The following is a 14,139-nucleotide window of genomic DNA, read 5'->3' as shown; positions in this document are numbered from 1 at the left end:
TTAGAAAAATAAAGGAATTGAGGTGCCTGTACTCAGACCTTTCATGCATGGACAAGACAGGACAGTTGATCTCCCTTCTATATATAGAAGGAAGATATGATTACATTAGCTCATAACTCTTTATTGGGGGATAGCTAAAGAAAACATTGAAAACCCTAAGTCTGGCAAGAGACACAACCTTAGTGCTCCCCTCAATATCCCAGAACCAGAAAAGGTTACCTTCAAGTTGTTGTTGTTGTTGTTGTTGTTATTGTTGTTACATACCATCCTTTATCTCAGGTTCACAGAGCAGTTTACAAAAACACAAAAATACATAGCATAGTAACAAACAAAAACAATACAGTTTAAAAGGTAATGGACTGCATAATTAGCCACAGGCCTCAGAGGAGAAGAATGTTTTTGCCTGGCACCTAAAGATATGTCACAAAGGTTCCAGGTGAGCTTCCCTGGGAAGAGCATTCCACAAGCAAGGAGCCACCACAGGAAAGGCCCGTTCTCATGTTTCTTAGCCCCGTCACAGGACAAAGGTGCTTCAAACTTGTGGTTCTTGTTGACGCCTAGAAAATAGCACAACATTGCCTCTTAGCATACAGTGTGAAGGAATTAACCCGGGTGGAATTTGCTACTTTAGGACAATCTTCATCCAATGTGAGCTGTAAGCACAAGTGCCCTATAGGATATACAGTTTTGTGTGTGAAATGCAGTGAAACAATATTTAAATCTGAGAAAAGATATAGCTGCCAATACTATGTGAAATACAGCACAGCTTTCACTGTTTCCTAAAAGGCGATATTCTTTCGGCAGATAAAATCTGACATGAAACACTAGAATGACTTGTGATCTTACTGTGTGCAAGACTATAAACTGTCATTTCCAGAACCGATGTGTTGCAGTTTCTAATATTTATTCAGTCACTTTAAATAACTTCACTTAGTCTTAGTAGTGCATTTTCCACAAATTTTAATAGGATACAAATGCCAAACTGAAGCAGTTTTTTTGGATGCGTACAGTATGAATTATATATTGTTATCACAGTGCTTTATTTTTTTCATCTAGATGCAGTTAACCAGTTACTGCAAGCTAGCTCAAGACAATTCAAAAGAAAGCATCTGATTAAATACTTCAGGCAGAATACAGTCAAACCGTTGTTCTGCCTCATAAAAAAAAGTTTTCTTGGAACTGAACAAACCATTCACTCCACCTTGAACTCCTTGGAGAAAAAGGTGGTACATAAATTCAATAAATAAGTAAATAAAACATGGTGCACTAGCCATTATTTTAAATTAAACAATTGCACCTTTGTTTTGGTTTAATTGTTTACTTGTGTTTTATCTTGTATTTTATTCTGTGAACCGCCCTGAGATCTTTGGATGAAGGGCAGTATATAAATTTAATAAATATTTTTTTCAGAAAATAGGTTGTTGCTAGTTGTGTTTTGAGTTGTAGTTCTCTAACAAGTTAACCCAGATCCATTATGGGATTAAACATTTCGATCTTTTTGTTTTTAAATTGTTATGGTCAGTTTATTGACCATGCTGGTATAGCTTTAGAAGCCAGGGCAGGGCAACCTGTTTGCAGAACAAGTTAACACAGCTACAGAAATAATATATAATATGTGACCACCATGTAATGGAAGGGAAGCACATAAGTGTTAATATTTTGTATGAAATTAAAAATTTTAGGGTTAAAAATACTTAAGAATGTCCCTATTTTCATCCATGAAATGTTGGAGACATATTTCAAAATCTTTATCTAGCCACCCAGATCTAGCAGACTCGAAAAGTGGAAATTTGCCCTAAAACTTGCTCCGACCATAATGCTGTGAAAATGGAGATGAAATTAATACCTACCGGTTCCTTCAGATGGAGGATGAATGACACCTTGTTTAGAGATCAAGAAGTTACCAAGAAGGCCCAAAAAACCTTGAGAGACTATTTTGAGATAAATATGAACACTACCATCGAAAAAAGAGTAATCTGGGATGCAAGCAAAGCAGTTATGAGGGGGTTTCTAATTCAACAGAATGTAATAAAGAAGAGAACTCAAAATGAGAAAAAATATAAAATTTTGGAAAAAATAAAAGAGGGTGAGAAGAAACTGAGAGTGAAACCAAAGTCACAAGAGATTCTGAGAGAAATAAAGTTATACCAAGTTCAATATATGAAGATGATGAATCAGGAAATAGAATGGAAAATTAAACAGATGAGACAAAGGACATTTGAATCGGCCAATAAATGTGGAAAACTGTTAGCTTGGCAAATGAAAACTTTATTATGAATCAGCAGCATTCTGCTGGTTGAAAGAATGGCTGCTTCTTGAGAACACAGACATTTTGGATTTAGAAGGTTTCAGTAATGTTTTTGGGTGGCATGCATATTTGTGGTATGACAAGGTTAAAGCACATAAAGCATTTAAAAACCATATTGTTAGGAAAGCATTGTTAAATGTCTGGATAAGATATAAGGACTTACTTGAAAATAAAACCCCAAGGTGGTTGTCACCGATGGAAGCAAAGGCTCAGAAAAAGCTCAATATGGAGGCCAAATGGCCGAAATATTGGGAAATTTTGGAACAAGAAGGAGACAAATTGAAATTGCAGAGTTTTGAGAAATTAAAAGATAAAGTGCGAGACTGGCTTCATTATTATCAGATAATGGAGGCATACAATTTGGACAAGAAAATTGGCTTCCAGGTGGAAAAATCAAAATTAGAAACAGAACTGTTAGAACCCAAAACTAAGATTTTGTCAAAGATGTATAGCTTGCTGTTGAAATGGAATACTCAGGATGAAACGGTGAAATCTGCTATGATTAAATGGGCACAAGATATTGGACATAACATTATGTTTGCTGACTGGGAACAGTTGTGGACTACAGGTATGAAATTTACGGCATGTAATACCCTAAGAGAGAATATTATGAAAATGATATACAGGTGGTACATGACACCAGTCAAGCTTGCAAAAATCTATCATTTGCCCGATAATAAATGTTGGAAATGTAAAGAGACTGAAGGCACATTTTTTCACCTTTGGTGGACGTGTCCAAAGATTAAGGCTTTCTGGGAGATGATCTATAATGAAATGAAAAAGGTATTTAAATATACCTTTCTAAAGAAACCAGTGGCCTTCCTGTTGGGCATAGTCGGCCAATTGGTGCCAAAGAAGGATAGGACTTTCTTTATGTATGCCACAACAGCAGCAAGAATACTTATTGCAAAGTATTGGAAGACACAAGATCTACCCACCTTGGAAGAATGGCAGATGAAGGTGATGGACTATATGGAACTGGCAGAAATGACTGGCAGAATCCGAGACCAGGGAGAAGAGTCGGTGGAAGAAGACTGGAAAAAGTTTAAAGACTATTTACAGAAATATTGTAAAATTAATGAATGTTAGAATGATGTTGGATAGAAACTAAGTGGTTTCTAGCTGCAATGTTATAAGGGAATATGAAAAAATGGACTATTAATAGGTAAAAATCTAATGTTACAATACTTTAAGATTAAAGATTAGGATAAACAAAGAGGGGAGGGATTTGCTGAACTAACAAACTGAATTGGAATACAGAAAAGGGAGGGGTGAGGAGGTCCAGGAAATAAGCAAATGAAAGATAAGTGATTGAAAGACTGAATTGTTTTTAACTATTTTTATTTTGTATTTTTCTTTTTTCTTTTTTTTCCTTTTGTAATATTTTGAAAATCTTAATAAATATCTTTAAAAAAAACAAATAAAGTCTTTATCTAGCCACCCAGATTCAGCATACTGGAAGCAAATCAACATCCAAATAAGGACAAAGGAGCCATAATCTCTGAGCAAATAAAATTAATAGCATGCAGTTTGCTGTGGTTCATGTTTGCTCAATATTTGTACCCAGCTGGCTTGTTTGAGGAAGGTCTTCTTCTTGGAAATGTCCAGGACATTTTAAACACATGTTCATTATACTTTTGAGGCTGGTTGTGTATGCAGCTCTTTTTACTAGCAGTTAGATTCTGTGTTTTGCAGCTGCATAATGCACCCTGTTATGTTGCTCCACTCCTTTAATTCTTTGTAATAGAGTAGGTAGCCTAATCAGTGTTTACATTTCTTCTTGTCTAGTAATTATTTAATATAATTTATTTGCTGTCTATCTAATTAGAATTAGATTTGTGGACCAGTTTTAAGGCAGTTTCTTTAAACTACTGCCTGCCTGTGCTTGCATTGATAGAGGCTTACTGATAGTATAGAAGCTTGATTTGACTCAGCTGCAGAGCATCTGAAAGTACCTCTGAACATGTGCAGAGTTCTTCCATTACTTTATCCTCCCTTTATCATGTATGTATCTGGGGTCCGGGAGAAACTTATAGTTTAGATTGTATGGCTTCCAGGCAAGCTTAAGCATTTTACTCTGTATTTTTGGAAATTAATTGGTGCCTGTCAGGAAAGGACCATGTGTCTTAGGAAGATGGCTGCAGCATCCTCTCCCTTTGCTCCTTTGGTGCAAAGAATATGAGAATTGACTTTCTAATCACACACTTAAGATTCACCTAGTCCAGCATTCCCAGGGAAGTCTGTGCACATGCAGAACAAGTCAATAAATTGTCCTTAGTATCAAAAATCTCTTCTTCCGAAGCTTCACATAGTATTTGTGACAGCTGCCTTGTCTGCCTACACTTCCATAAAGTAAGGGGAAATGATGTTACCCATATTTCAAAGTCACCTTGCCACACAATTTCTCTGGAGAGTGATTAAAGGGCACCATGCAGGGGACAGCCTTGTGTTCTCTGCATCTCAGAAGGATGTATTGCCATCCTCTCTTCTTTTCCTCTTTTCGATTTGCTTTTCCAATAAATCTGACTTGGTGTCAGTCTGCTGTAGGAGAAGCTGTTGCAACATGAGCCACTGCAGAATGCTAACTAATTTCATAATACTCCGCATAAGGTGACCCACTTACAAGTTCATCCTGCAGTCATGCTTTAAGCTTTGTTCCTGATTTACGTAACAGCATATTGGTTTCATCAGATAGCTGTCAGATGTAGTCCCTGGCTGCTTGCTCTAGCTTCCTCCATGCACACAGTCTTTGATCTGTATTCCACACAGTTTTGGGGGAAATGGTGCTTTATTTGACTTCTCCACATCGAAATGATATGAACACTAAATGTAAGTGAAACACTAACGTTAGGTCTGACTATGACTAGAGAATATTCTTTCCCATGCATTAGCAGCATTCATGCCAGGTTTAAAGAGTATTCCCTGTCCCTTCTGAAAGCATCATATGTAGTATATCATATCAAACCGGCAAATTCTGTAAGGTAAGTGCTAAACAAACAAACAAACAAACAAACAATCCCTCTGACCCAGAAGTGCTATCCCCTAATCCCAGATGTATTGAGAAGTGACTAAAAATGCAATCTTTTGTAGCCAAACTGACATTTCACATCCTTTGAAGGATCTGCAGTGTTTTCTCAGTATTCCATGATTTGAATATCTCCCTTTCACCAGCAATTATAAGCATAGGACCCTGGGGCCAGCAGCTGGCTTCACAGGAGGATTGCTTTGAGGAGAGGTAAAGGTGGCGGCCAAACCTCCCTTACAAAACGTATTCCAAATAATACCCATTTCCATAACATTTCTTCCCTCATTTCTTGCCCTGAATATTGCAGTTGGGAGCATTTTGATACTCTTTAAGAGCTGCATTTGGTTCTGGGGCCTTCACTTGCTTTATTTCATTAACATAAGCTCAGTCAGTGACTGTGGGGTTCACTACCTGGTATCTATGTGCCATTGATACTGGGTTTTACCATTTAAGGTGTTCTGCATCTCTGTTGTTTCTGTAGCACTCATTCTTCTGCCGACTAATGGAAGATAAAAAGTCGGAAAAATTCTTCAAAGTTTTTTACGACCGCATGAAAGTGGCTCAGCAAGAGATCAAGGCTACAGTCACAGTTAACACCAGTGATTTAGGAAATAAAAAGAAAGATGATGACTCGGACAGAGATGTACCAGCCAGGAAAAGAGGTAATTCTCCAGTGTTCCTTAAAGAAGGATATGAAAATCAAACCCTTCAGTGAATTCTTTTATTGATCCAGAGGTTCTGGTCCACAACATGGACGTTAAAAATTCAGCCCTACCATGGCACTGCTTTCCTCCTTCATCCATTTGGGATGTGGCAGTTGCTATAGTGGTGACAGGTATTTTTAGCATTAATGGGCCAGCCAGCTTGAGTAGCTTGACATGTTGCTTAATCCTTGTTTTTAACACTCTGCTCTGCGTGCAATAGGTCTAGGATTCTGTAGCTAAAAACAGACGTCCCATATTCTCCATTTGTAATAAGAGAGGGATTGAGATGGGCACTTGCACTCTCAAACGTCTCTTTTCCTTTGGAATCATTATAACGTACATGTCTGATGCATCAGTACATACTATTAATTTTCAATAACATGACACTGGAAGAAACAGAAAAGGTTGCTTTCTAGTGGCACTTTACATGCCTACGGTCAGGTGTTCTGTTGTGGGGTTGGTGCCCCTCATGTATGAGATTTGTCAGTGTCAGTTGGCATCAAAATGCCAGCACATATTCTTGCCATTACCCCCTATTTAATCAGGATTTACCCTCACTACTGAAAATTCAATACTCGTTAGAAAGCCCTGCTGCAATATCTGAAGAACCTATTTGCATTATCAGTCACCCTGCAGCATGTACTTAGGCACCAGATGCAAGCATTCAGGGCTGGACAGGGGGAATAGCATGGACATGAGTATGACAGGATCATAGGGACACAGACCAAAGTCCATCTAGCTCAGTATTGTATACACAGTATGTCCCAGCCCTACATGGAGATTCCAAGAATTGAACTTTGGAGCTTCCCCATAAAACTTCTCAAATCCTTTTTTTTTTTTTGCTCTAAATCTCATTTGATTCCTGTACTGTAATGGTGGATGCTTATGTATTCTTTAGGGAACAGCCTTCACATTTACAGAAAGGATATTGCTGTGTCTTGTGTGGTGGTATAAACCAAATCAGGCTGCCTCAGTAAAACTTGCGGCATTAATTTGGATAACACTTACAACAAAGGTAGATGTGTCAACATGCTGAAAAATGTTGAATTGACTCTGCTTGGTTGTTGTTTGCTAATGGACCTTTGTCTCTGTGTTCTGTAGCTTTGAGAGAACCCATGACCCAAATAACAGAGGAGGTGCGAGATCAGTTGGTTGAAGCCTCTGCTGCTACAAGGAAGGCATACAACACTTACAGGAGGGAAGCTGATCCCGATGACCATTATTCAGCTGCAGATGGCGCACAGTCTGCAGCAGACAAAAACAAAGACGAACTGGAGATGAGTCCTGTTATCACAATAATGCAGCCCATCTTGCGGTTTTTGCAGCTGCTGTGTGAAAACCACAACCGGGACCTGCAGGTAGGCTATGCAGCATCTTCAGGCTCAGCTCTACAAAAACGGTTTTCTGCCATCCTCTCAGTAGAAAAGCAGACATCTCACTTGAGCTGAGGGCATGGAGACATATGCTACTTTACCCCTAAATGAACAGCAGTGCCTTCCCAAGATATGTTGTTGCCAGCTCATTGAGGAGCAAAGTGTTTCTCTGATGGGGTGTGGTAGCTTGGAACTGAAGCCCATGTGATAACAAAACTGTCCCTTCCTGAGTGGAAACCAGCTAGAGGCAAGGAAGCATGGGGAGATGTTGATTCATGTTGTTGTTGTTTAGTCGTCTTAGTCGTGTTCGACTCTCCCTGACCCCATGTACCAGAGCATGCCCTGGAAACTCTGACTTTCTTCTCAAAGCTTCTTCTTTTTTTATGTCCATGGAGTTTTCTTGGCAAAATACTGGAGTGGTTTGCCAGTTCCTTCTCCAGGTGGGTCACAACTCTCAGCTATGACCTGTCCATCTTGGGTGGCCCTGCATGGCATAGCTCGTTATTCAAGCCCCTTCGCCACGACAAGGCAGTGATCCATGAAGAGGGTTGATTCATGTAGCTTCCCTCTAAAGATTATCCCTGATCATCTTGATTCGGTGCGGTTTACTTTGATCCAAGAAGATAGGTCTGTCTACAGCACTGTTTTATCTGTGTGGCCCAGTTTTGATTGTGATAATTTCACAGTGCTTAACAATAGATGGGCTGTTTGTTCTGCATTAGGCTTGTTAAAGGTTCCAGGTCTAACCAATGAACTGAAAACCTGACAATATGTTTTCTTTGAAGCTCCACAATCTTCGAGACTACTTTGAAACATGCAATGCTGAGATGGTCCAGGACATATTTTCCAGTGCCAAAAGCTATAAGCAAAGCATCTCAAACAAATCTCACAGGCATGAGCTGGGTCATTTATAGTTTGAAGCCTAAAACACTATGAATGGATTCATACGAAGCAAGAGATTTTAAAGACAACCTGGACCCAAATCAGTTAAAATCACAAAGATCAAAAACAGCTCCTTAAAATGAGGCGCGTGAAATTGCTTCAGAATTGGCACTGTGTTCTTCCTTGCAGCCTTCCCTGACCAGTATCCTGGTGGCCACATTCCTAACCACCTGGGGTCCACCTCAGTGACAAGACTCAGGCAGGGAGGCAGGTACACAAAACCAGGTGCATACACTCAAAAGTGGGTGACTGATAGAATACCTAGCAAGGGAAGTGGGATCCTAATAGTCCCTCATCAAATTTAGGCTGCTGGTGGTGATGGGTTGTAGCCAGATGTGTTCTTCCATTCACTGAAGGCTTGATTCAGCAGAGGCTTCAGTGCATGGAACAGGGAAGAAGGCAGTTTTAAAAAATATACCCTCACACACCCATCTCATGCTTTTCTGGATGGTTTTTCTAACCCTCTGGAACAGATTCTTTTGGGCGGAGTGGTGGTGGCTAAAGACTGAAGGGTGCGGTCAGCCAAAAAACCAGCCAGCGTCCTGCTTCCTTTCATGGGAGTTTCCCCTTTTATCAGAAAGCCCTCCATGAACAAGACACTGTTGAATATAACCCAAATATAGTGAATGCATCCCTTAGATGTGGTGGACTAAGTCAGGATCTCATTGTTGCACACCCAGTTATCCTGCTCATCCAGGATCAAATGCTTTCCATTACCAACAGGGCCTTAAATGGCAGCTAAAGCAATGGGCAAGAAACATTGCCCTCAGACTTCCACTGCTGGAAGGGGATAAGAGAACAGCATAAAGATGTCTGATCTCTCTTTCCATCTTCAGGCTTGCTTGTCTCTCACATCTCTATCTTCCCCTATCCCAGATACCAGCGTAATTTCATCTGTCTCCCCATGTCATAGGCAGACATGTGACAAGATTTCATAAGGGGCAGAATAGCAGAAGAACAAGCCTCTGGGGTTGGCAATGAGCCTTGGCACATGTCCAAAAATGCTTAACCCAGATGCTGACTTAGGAACAAAGATACTTAGCAAGCATGAGGGAAAAATAAAAGAATTAAGCTCAAAGAGGGAATTTCTAACTAGCTGTAATCTGCAGGAACTTTGAGTGGGTGGAATGAAAACTTGTTGCTCTTTATAGATCAAAGACAACTAACTAAAAGGAAAGTTTTGAGGTTAGAGAAATGAGTGTAATTGACCTATAGGCACTTGCAAAACATTACAAAAGTCAAAAGCCCTAAATATTTATCTATGGGTGTGTTGAGAGGCTTGGATCACACTGAGATCATGTTCATTATTGCTTTTAGAAAGTGATGTGTGAATGGAAAACTGTGTGAATCTGTTGCAAAAAAAATCACATTTTGATTTCTTTTGACCAGCATCAATGTTCAAAAATGAAACTGAACTTTCCCCTCTCCATTATTTCATATTCATCTATAGAATTTCCTGCGTTGTCAAAACAACAAGACAAATTACAACTTAGTGTGTGAGACTCTGCAGTTTCTGGACTGTATCTGTGGAAGCACAACTGGAGGACTTGGACTTCTTGGGCTGTACATTAATGAGAAAAATGTAGCATTGATCAACCAGACACTGGAAAGTTTGACTGAGTACTGCCAGGGACCATGCCATGAAAACCAGGTAATCCAGTTATTGCAGTAGAAAACGTGACGTAGTCGCAAAATTGGGAATCTCATGTACAATTTGGCACCCTAAGAACTTATCACAGAACTGTTGGAAGGGACCTCAAAGGGGCTTCCATTCCCATACCACCAATCGTTCCAAAGTGTGCTGCTTAACTACAACACCCCAAAGAAATCAGAAATGAGATGTCTAGAACAGAGCATCCTCATCAGTGAGAACCCCCAACTCTTTCTTAGTGCAGGGGAATAGCTGGTCTCAGCATGAGACTCTGAAAATACCTTGGTGCAAATAGAGAATAGTTGGATTTGTAGTGAGGTAACAAAAGGGACACGGGTGGCACTGTGGTCTAAGCCACAGAGCCTAAGGCTTGCCGATCAGTAGGTTGGCGGTTCGAATCCCCTGTTGTTCGGTCCCAGCTCCTGCCCACATAGCAGTTCGAAAGCACATCAAGTGCAAGTAGATAAATAGGTACTGCTCCAGCGGGAAGGTAAATGGTGTTTCCGTGCGCTGCTCTGGTTCACCAGAAGCAGCTTAGTCATGCTGGCCACATGACCCGGAAGCTGTCTGCGGACAAACGCCGGCTCCCTTGGCCTATAGAGCGAGATGAGCGCCGCAACCCCAAAGTCGTTCATGACTGGACTTAAATGTCAGGGGTCCTTTACCAAACAAAAGGGAAGCCCAGTAGTTTAGCTTACTATGGGCTGCAATGAAAGTAGCATTAAGTAGAATGCTCTGTGAGCATTTTGATTTCTCTTTGCTCAATGGGACACTTTCCCCTCCTCCTGCCCCTGTTCCCCCCTCCCCGGCTCAATCCATTCTGGGGTTTTCTCCAACTTTCTTGAGAAGGTTTTGGGACAACATGGGCTACACACACGGAGTGGAAAGGGAAGAAATTCCTTTGCATTAGTGTAATAATTTAGTTGAATTCTTCCCTATGGAACTCTTCATGGGAGTGGTGGGCAGAGAGGGACTTAATAGGCCTTTGGGAAGAAAGGTTATGTTTTCTTGTTAGCCACTTAAAAAAGGTTTCTTCTTTTTATGTTTCTTTCTCCCCTGTGCAGAACTGTATCGCGACTCATGAGTCCAATGGTATAGATATAATTACAGCATTAATTCTCAATGATATCAACCCTCTGGGAAAGAAGCGGATGGATCTAGTATTAGAACTGAAGGCAAGTGGATACTCAACTCTGAAGATGGACTGTAGTATCACAACAAAAAAGCAAAAGCTTCTATCCAGATCTTGATAATTCTAGCAGGCTCCTTGAGTGCCCTGGGCAGTTTGCTATCACATGGGATTATTTTTTAAAAAAATCATTTTAAAAGAAAGACTTCATAATATTTTATTTCAAACAGCTTGCCTGTTCTTAATTTAAGATATGGAATGTATTTCATACATTCAAAACCTGAATTTCAAAGAGAACATTAAGTACAATTACTTAGCTATGATACTGTAACTTGCAAAATTATTTCAGCCTGTTAAGGGGCTTAGGACATGTGATCAGAGCTGTATACATAACCAGTCCTGTGACAGAAACCATCAGGTGGTCTTATGCACAGCTGTCCTGCAATTTAAGGCAGAATATAGATGTTGAGGGAACAGGACAAAGGGGCCAGTCATCTATTGATCAATAGCTACTTTGGGCAAGCCATCCAGTGCTGATTCTGATCCATTGATTAGGCTCAACTTTGAGTTGCAATTAAATCAGTGGAGCCTCTACTCTGTGTTAGTGCATAATTGCTGGACATAGTTGCTGACCTTGCTGCCAGCATCGACTTATGCACTGTAATTTAACATAATTTTTATATACAGAACTTAACATAGGGGGGACTTCCAGTGCTAATTGCAGTTTGGAGAAGCAAGACGATAGGAAAGGAAAAAGTCCCATTGAGTCCCCTCACGCTATATTGGAGATGGGTCAGCTACCATCTGTGTCTAGTACACAGTGTTGCAGTGTGCTGTGCATACCCAATATTACAAGAGGGGTAGAGTGATCCTGTAGTTTCTTGTGAAATACTGTGGTTTGATGTATCTCTCCCCGCCCCCAAAAGAAATCCAGCTTCAGTCTGATTTGAAACCATATCAGGAAACCAAGCAGGCAACTTACACTGTGCCCACTGAAGCAGACAGGCAGTGGGTGGCATGGATATATACCAAAGCATACTGATGTGTACAGCAAAGTTCAATTGTGACTTGAAATGCAGTAGGGAGAAAGCTACCTCACTGTGTCCTAAGGTGGTAATGTGTACACAGTCTCACCTGATTTCAACCAGTTTGCGGTTCTTTATATTTTTCCCCTTTCAAGCTCAGCTGCCATCAGTATTCTTTCAGCTCACAGGTTAACAGATAGGTTGTTTTTGTTTTGTTTTTAAAAATCTTTTAATGTATAAATATCTATACTTCCACATATTTAGGGAGTGCCCCAAATTCAAAAAACAAAAACAAAAAACCACCACCTTATTGTTTATAGTGGTCCTGTTCTGCTTCCAAACCAATAGACACTTGACTTCACAGTTTAAAAGGAGAAAAGATGCAGCTATCCTTTGTGTGTTGCCTGAAACCTACTTTCATTGTATTTATGTATCTAAATGACATCATTGCTTCTTAGTAGAAATCGTGTTAGATTTCAACTTTATGATACCTTGCGGTCTTTCACATTTGCTCATCTTCGTTGCTTTGACAGGTTTATGCAGCTGAAAATAGTCACATAGATCTGTGGGTTGTCTTTTTTACTTCTTTCCGTTTTTATAACACATTCAACTATTCATCAGATATCTTTCTTTGACTTTTACCAGAACAATGCTTCTAAGTTACTCTTGGCAATAATGGAAAGTAGGCACGACAGTGAGAACGCAGAAAGGATCCTGTATAATATGAGACCCAAAGAATTGGTACGTTTCCAAGGATACGACTCCAAATTTTCAGGGGTTGTGGTGGCAAAGGCGAATTTGGCAGTATGCAATAATCTTGCTGCTGGTTGGGTGGCTAAGTTCATACTAAGTTCAGGATCTAAGTAAAGTAATTACTTCCACTCACTGAACTCTTGAAGTGGACTGCAAAGATGTTGGGGGAGTTCATAAGCACACGGGTCAGTTGAGGATGGGGAAATTAATTTTTCCAAGTGAGATTAAAAAGTAAAAGGGTGCATCCAGAAAGCACTGTTTGTGCAGCATCAGAGCCTATAAGGATTTGGAAGATTTGAGAAGCATTGTTGTACAGTTCTCTTCTGACAAATTCCTGTGAAATTATCTCCCGCGCAGCTTGGGGCTAAGAGCTCAGTAGCTCTTGGCAGCCTGGAAAGCTATGGTGGTCCACTCTGCCTGCTTCTTTGAAGATCAGATAGCAGAGGGAGGAAAAACATCTGAAGTTCCATGATGGTCCTCTCTGCATCCTCAAATTTATTTTGATGTAACTGCTAATCAGCTGTATAGTAGTATGGCTGCTTAATTTGCAAGTGAGTCATTGAGATATCACAAATGGGTAGTTGGCAACGCTGTAAAAAAGAAATGAAAACCTTGCAAGCGTGAAGTGCACTGATCCATCAACACCCATATAAAAACATCCTGTGTTGATGAAGGGTGACAGTGTTTGGATTCAAATAATCTATCACAACTAGATATCAGTTTGACAAGGAGTTGAGACAAAAGCCATTTAACAGCTTCTAAGCGTTTTGTTCCATCCAGCATTAATAAACAGCAAAACGTCAAGCCAGGGATTCCAAAGTGCAGGGCTGAAAGTCTATAAACTCGCCACATTGTGCCTTGGTTATGGCAGTAGTCCGAGACGGGTGTGTGATGCAATGTATTTATTATCCAGCAACAAAGGGGTGAGCTGGGGATAAAGTTTCAGTCTTTATTTTGGCTCCTATTCCACTGAGTCAAGTGATTCGTAATGTAGACTCAATTTGACAGCAAATACCAGCTGCTTTAAAGACAAAACAAAACGGAAAAACCAACCTTTTTATAACTTGAAACGGAGACCTCTACTTCAGGAGGGAGGGAGGGAGCAATAAATGTGAAATTCCTTTAGAGGAGTCGTCCACTGGCAGTATGTTTTGGCTTTGGCCTTGGTATTTCTGTCTCTCACACCACCACCAACACCACCACAGTTTTGAGTGTTGTATTTATCTTTT

The 14,139-nt window shown here is 40.2% G+C and overlaps 2 protein-coding genes across 5 annotated transcripts in view; one reads left to right on the top strand and one right to left on the bottom strand.

The window, feature by feature from the left end:
• Positions 1–14,139, bottom strand: part of LOC308471645 (uncharacterized protein) — a 132,351-nt gene that overhangs the window by 53,677 nt on the left and 64,535 nt on the right. The gene's annotated exons all lie outside the window — the stretch shown is intronic.
• ITPR1 (inositol 1,4,5-trisphosphate receptor type 1) overlaps positions 1–14,139 on the top strand; it is a 216,347-nt gene that overhangs the window by 159,621 nt on the left and 42,587 nt on the right. For all 4 annotated transcript variants that reach the window (XM_080995581.1, XM_080995580.1, XM_080995579.1 and 1 more), the window contains 5 exons: positions 5,815–5,995; positions 7,139–7,395; positions 9,803–10,003; positions 11,068–11,178; positions 12,803–12,898. In XM_080995581.1, coding sequence (XP_080851707.1) covers positions 5,815–5,995; positions 7,139–7,395; positions 9,803–10,003; positions 11,068–11,178; positions 12,803–12,898 — 846 coding nt within the window. The remainder of the gene's footprint in view (positions 1–5,814; positions 5,996–7,138; positions 7,396–9,802; positions 10,004–11,067; positions 11,179–12,802; positions 12,899–14,139) is intronic.

This window comes from Podarcis pityusensis (assembly GCF_964106645.2).
Source record: "Podarcis pityusensis genome assembly, chromosome: 2".
NCBI classification, from domain to species: Eukaryota; Metazoa; Chordata; class Lepidosauria; order Squamata; family Lacertidae; genus Podarcis; species Podarcis pityusensis.
This window is presented reverse-complemented; position numbering and strand designations above follow the sequence as displayed.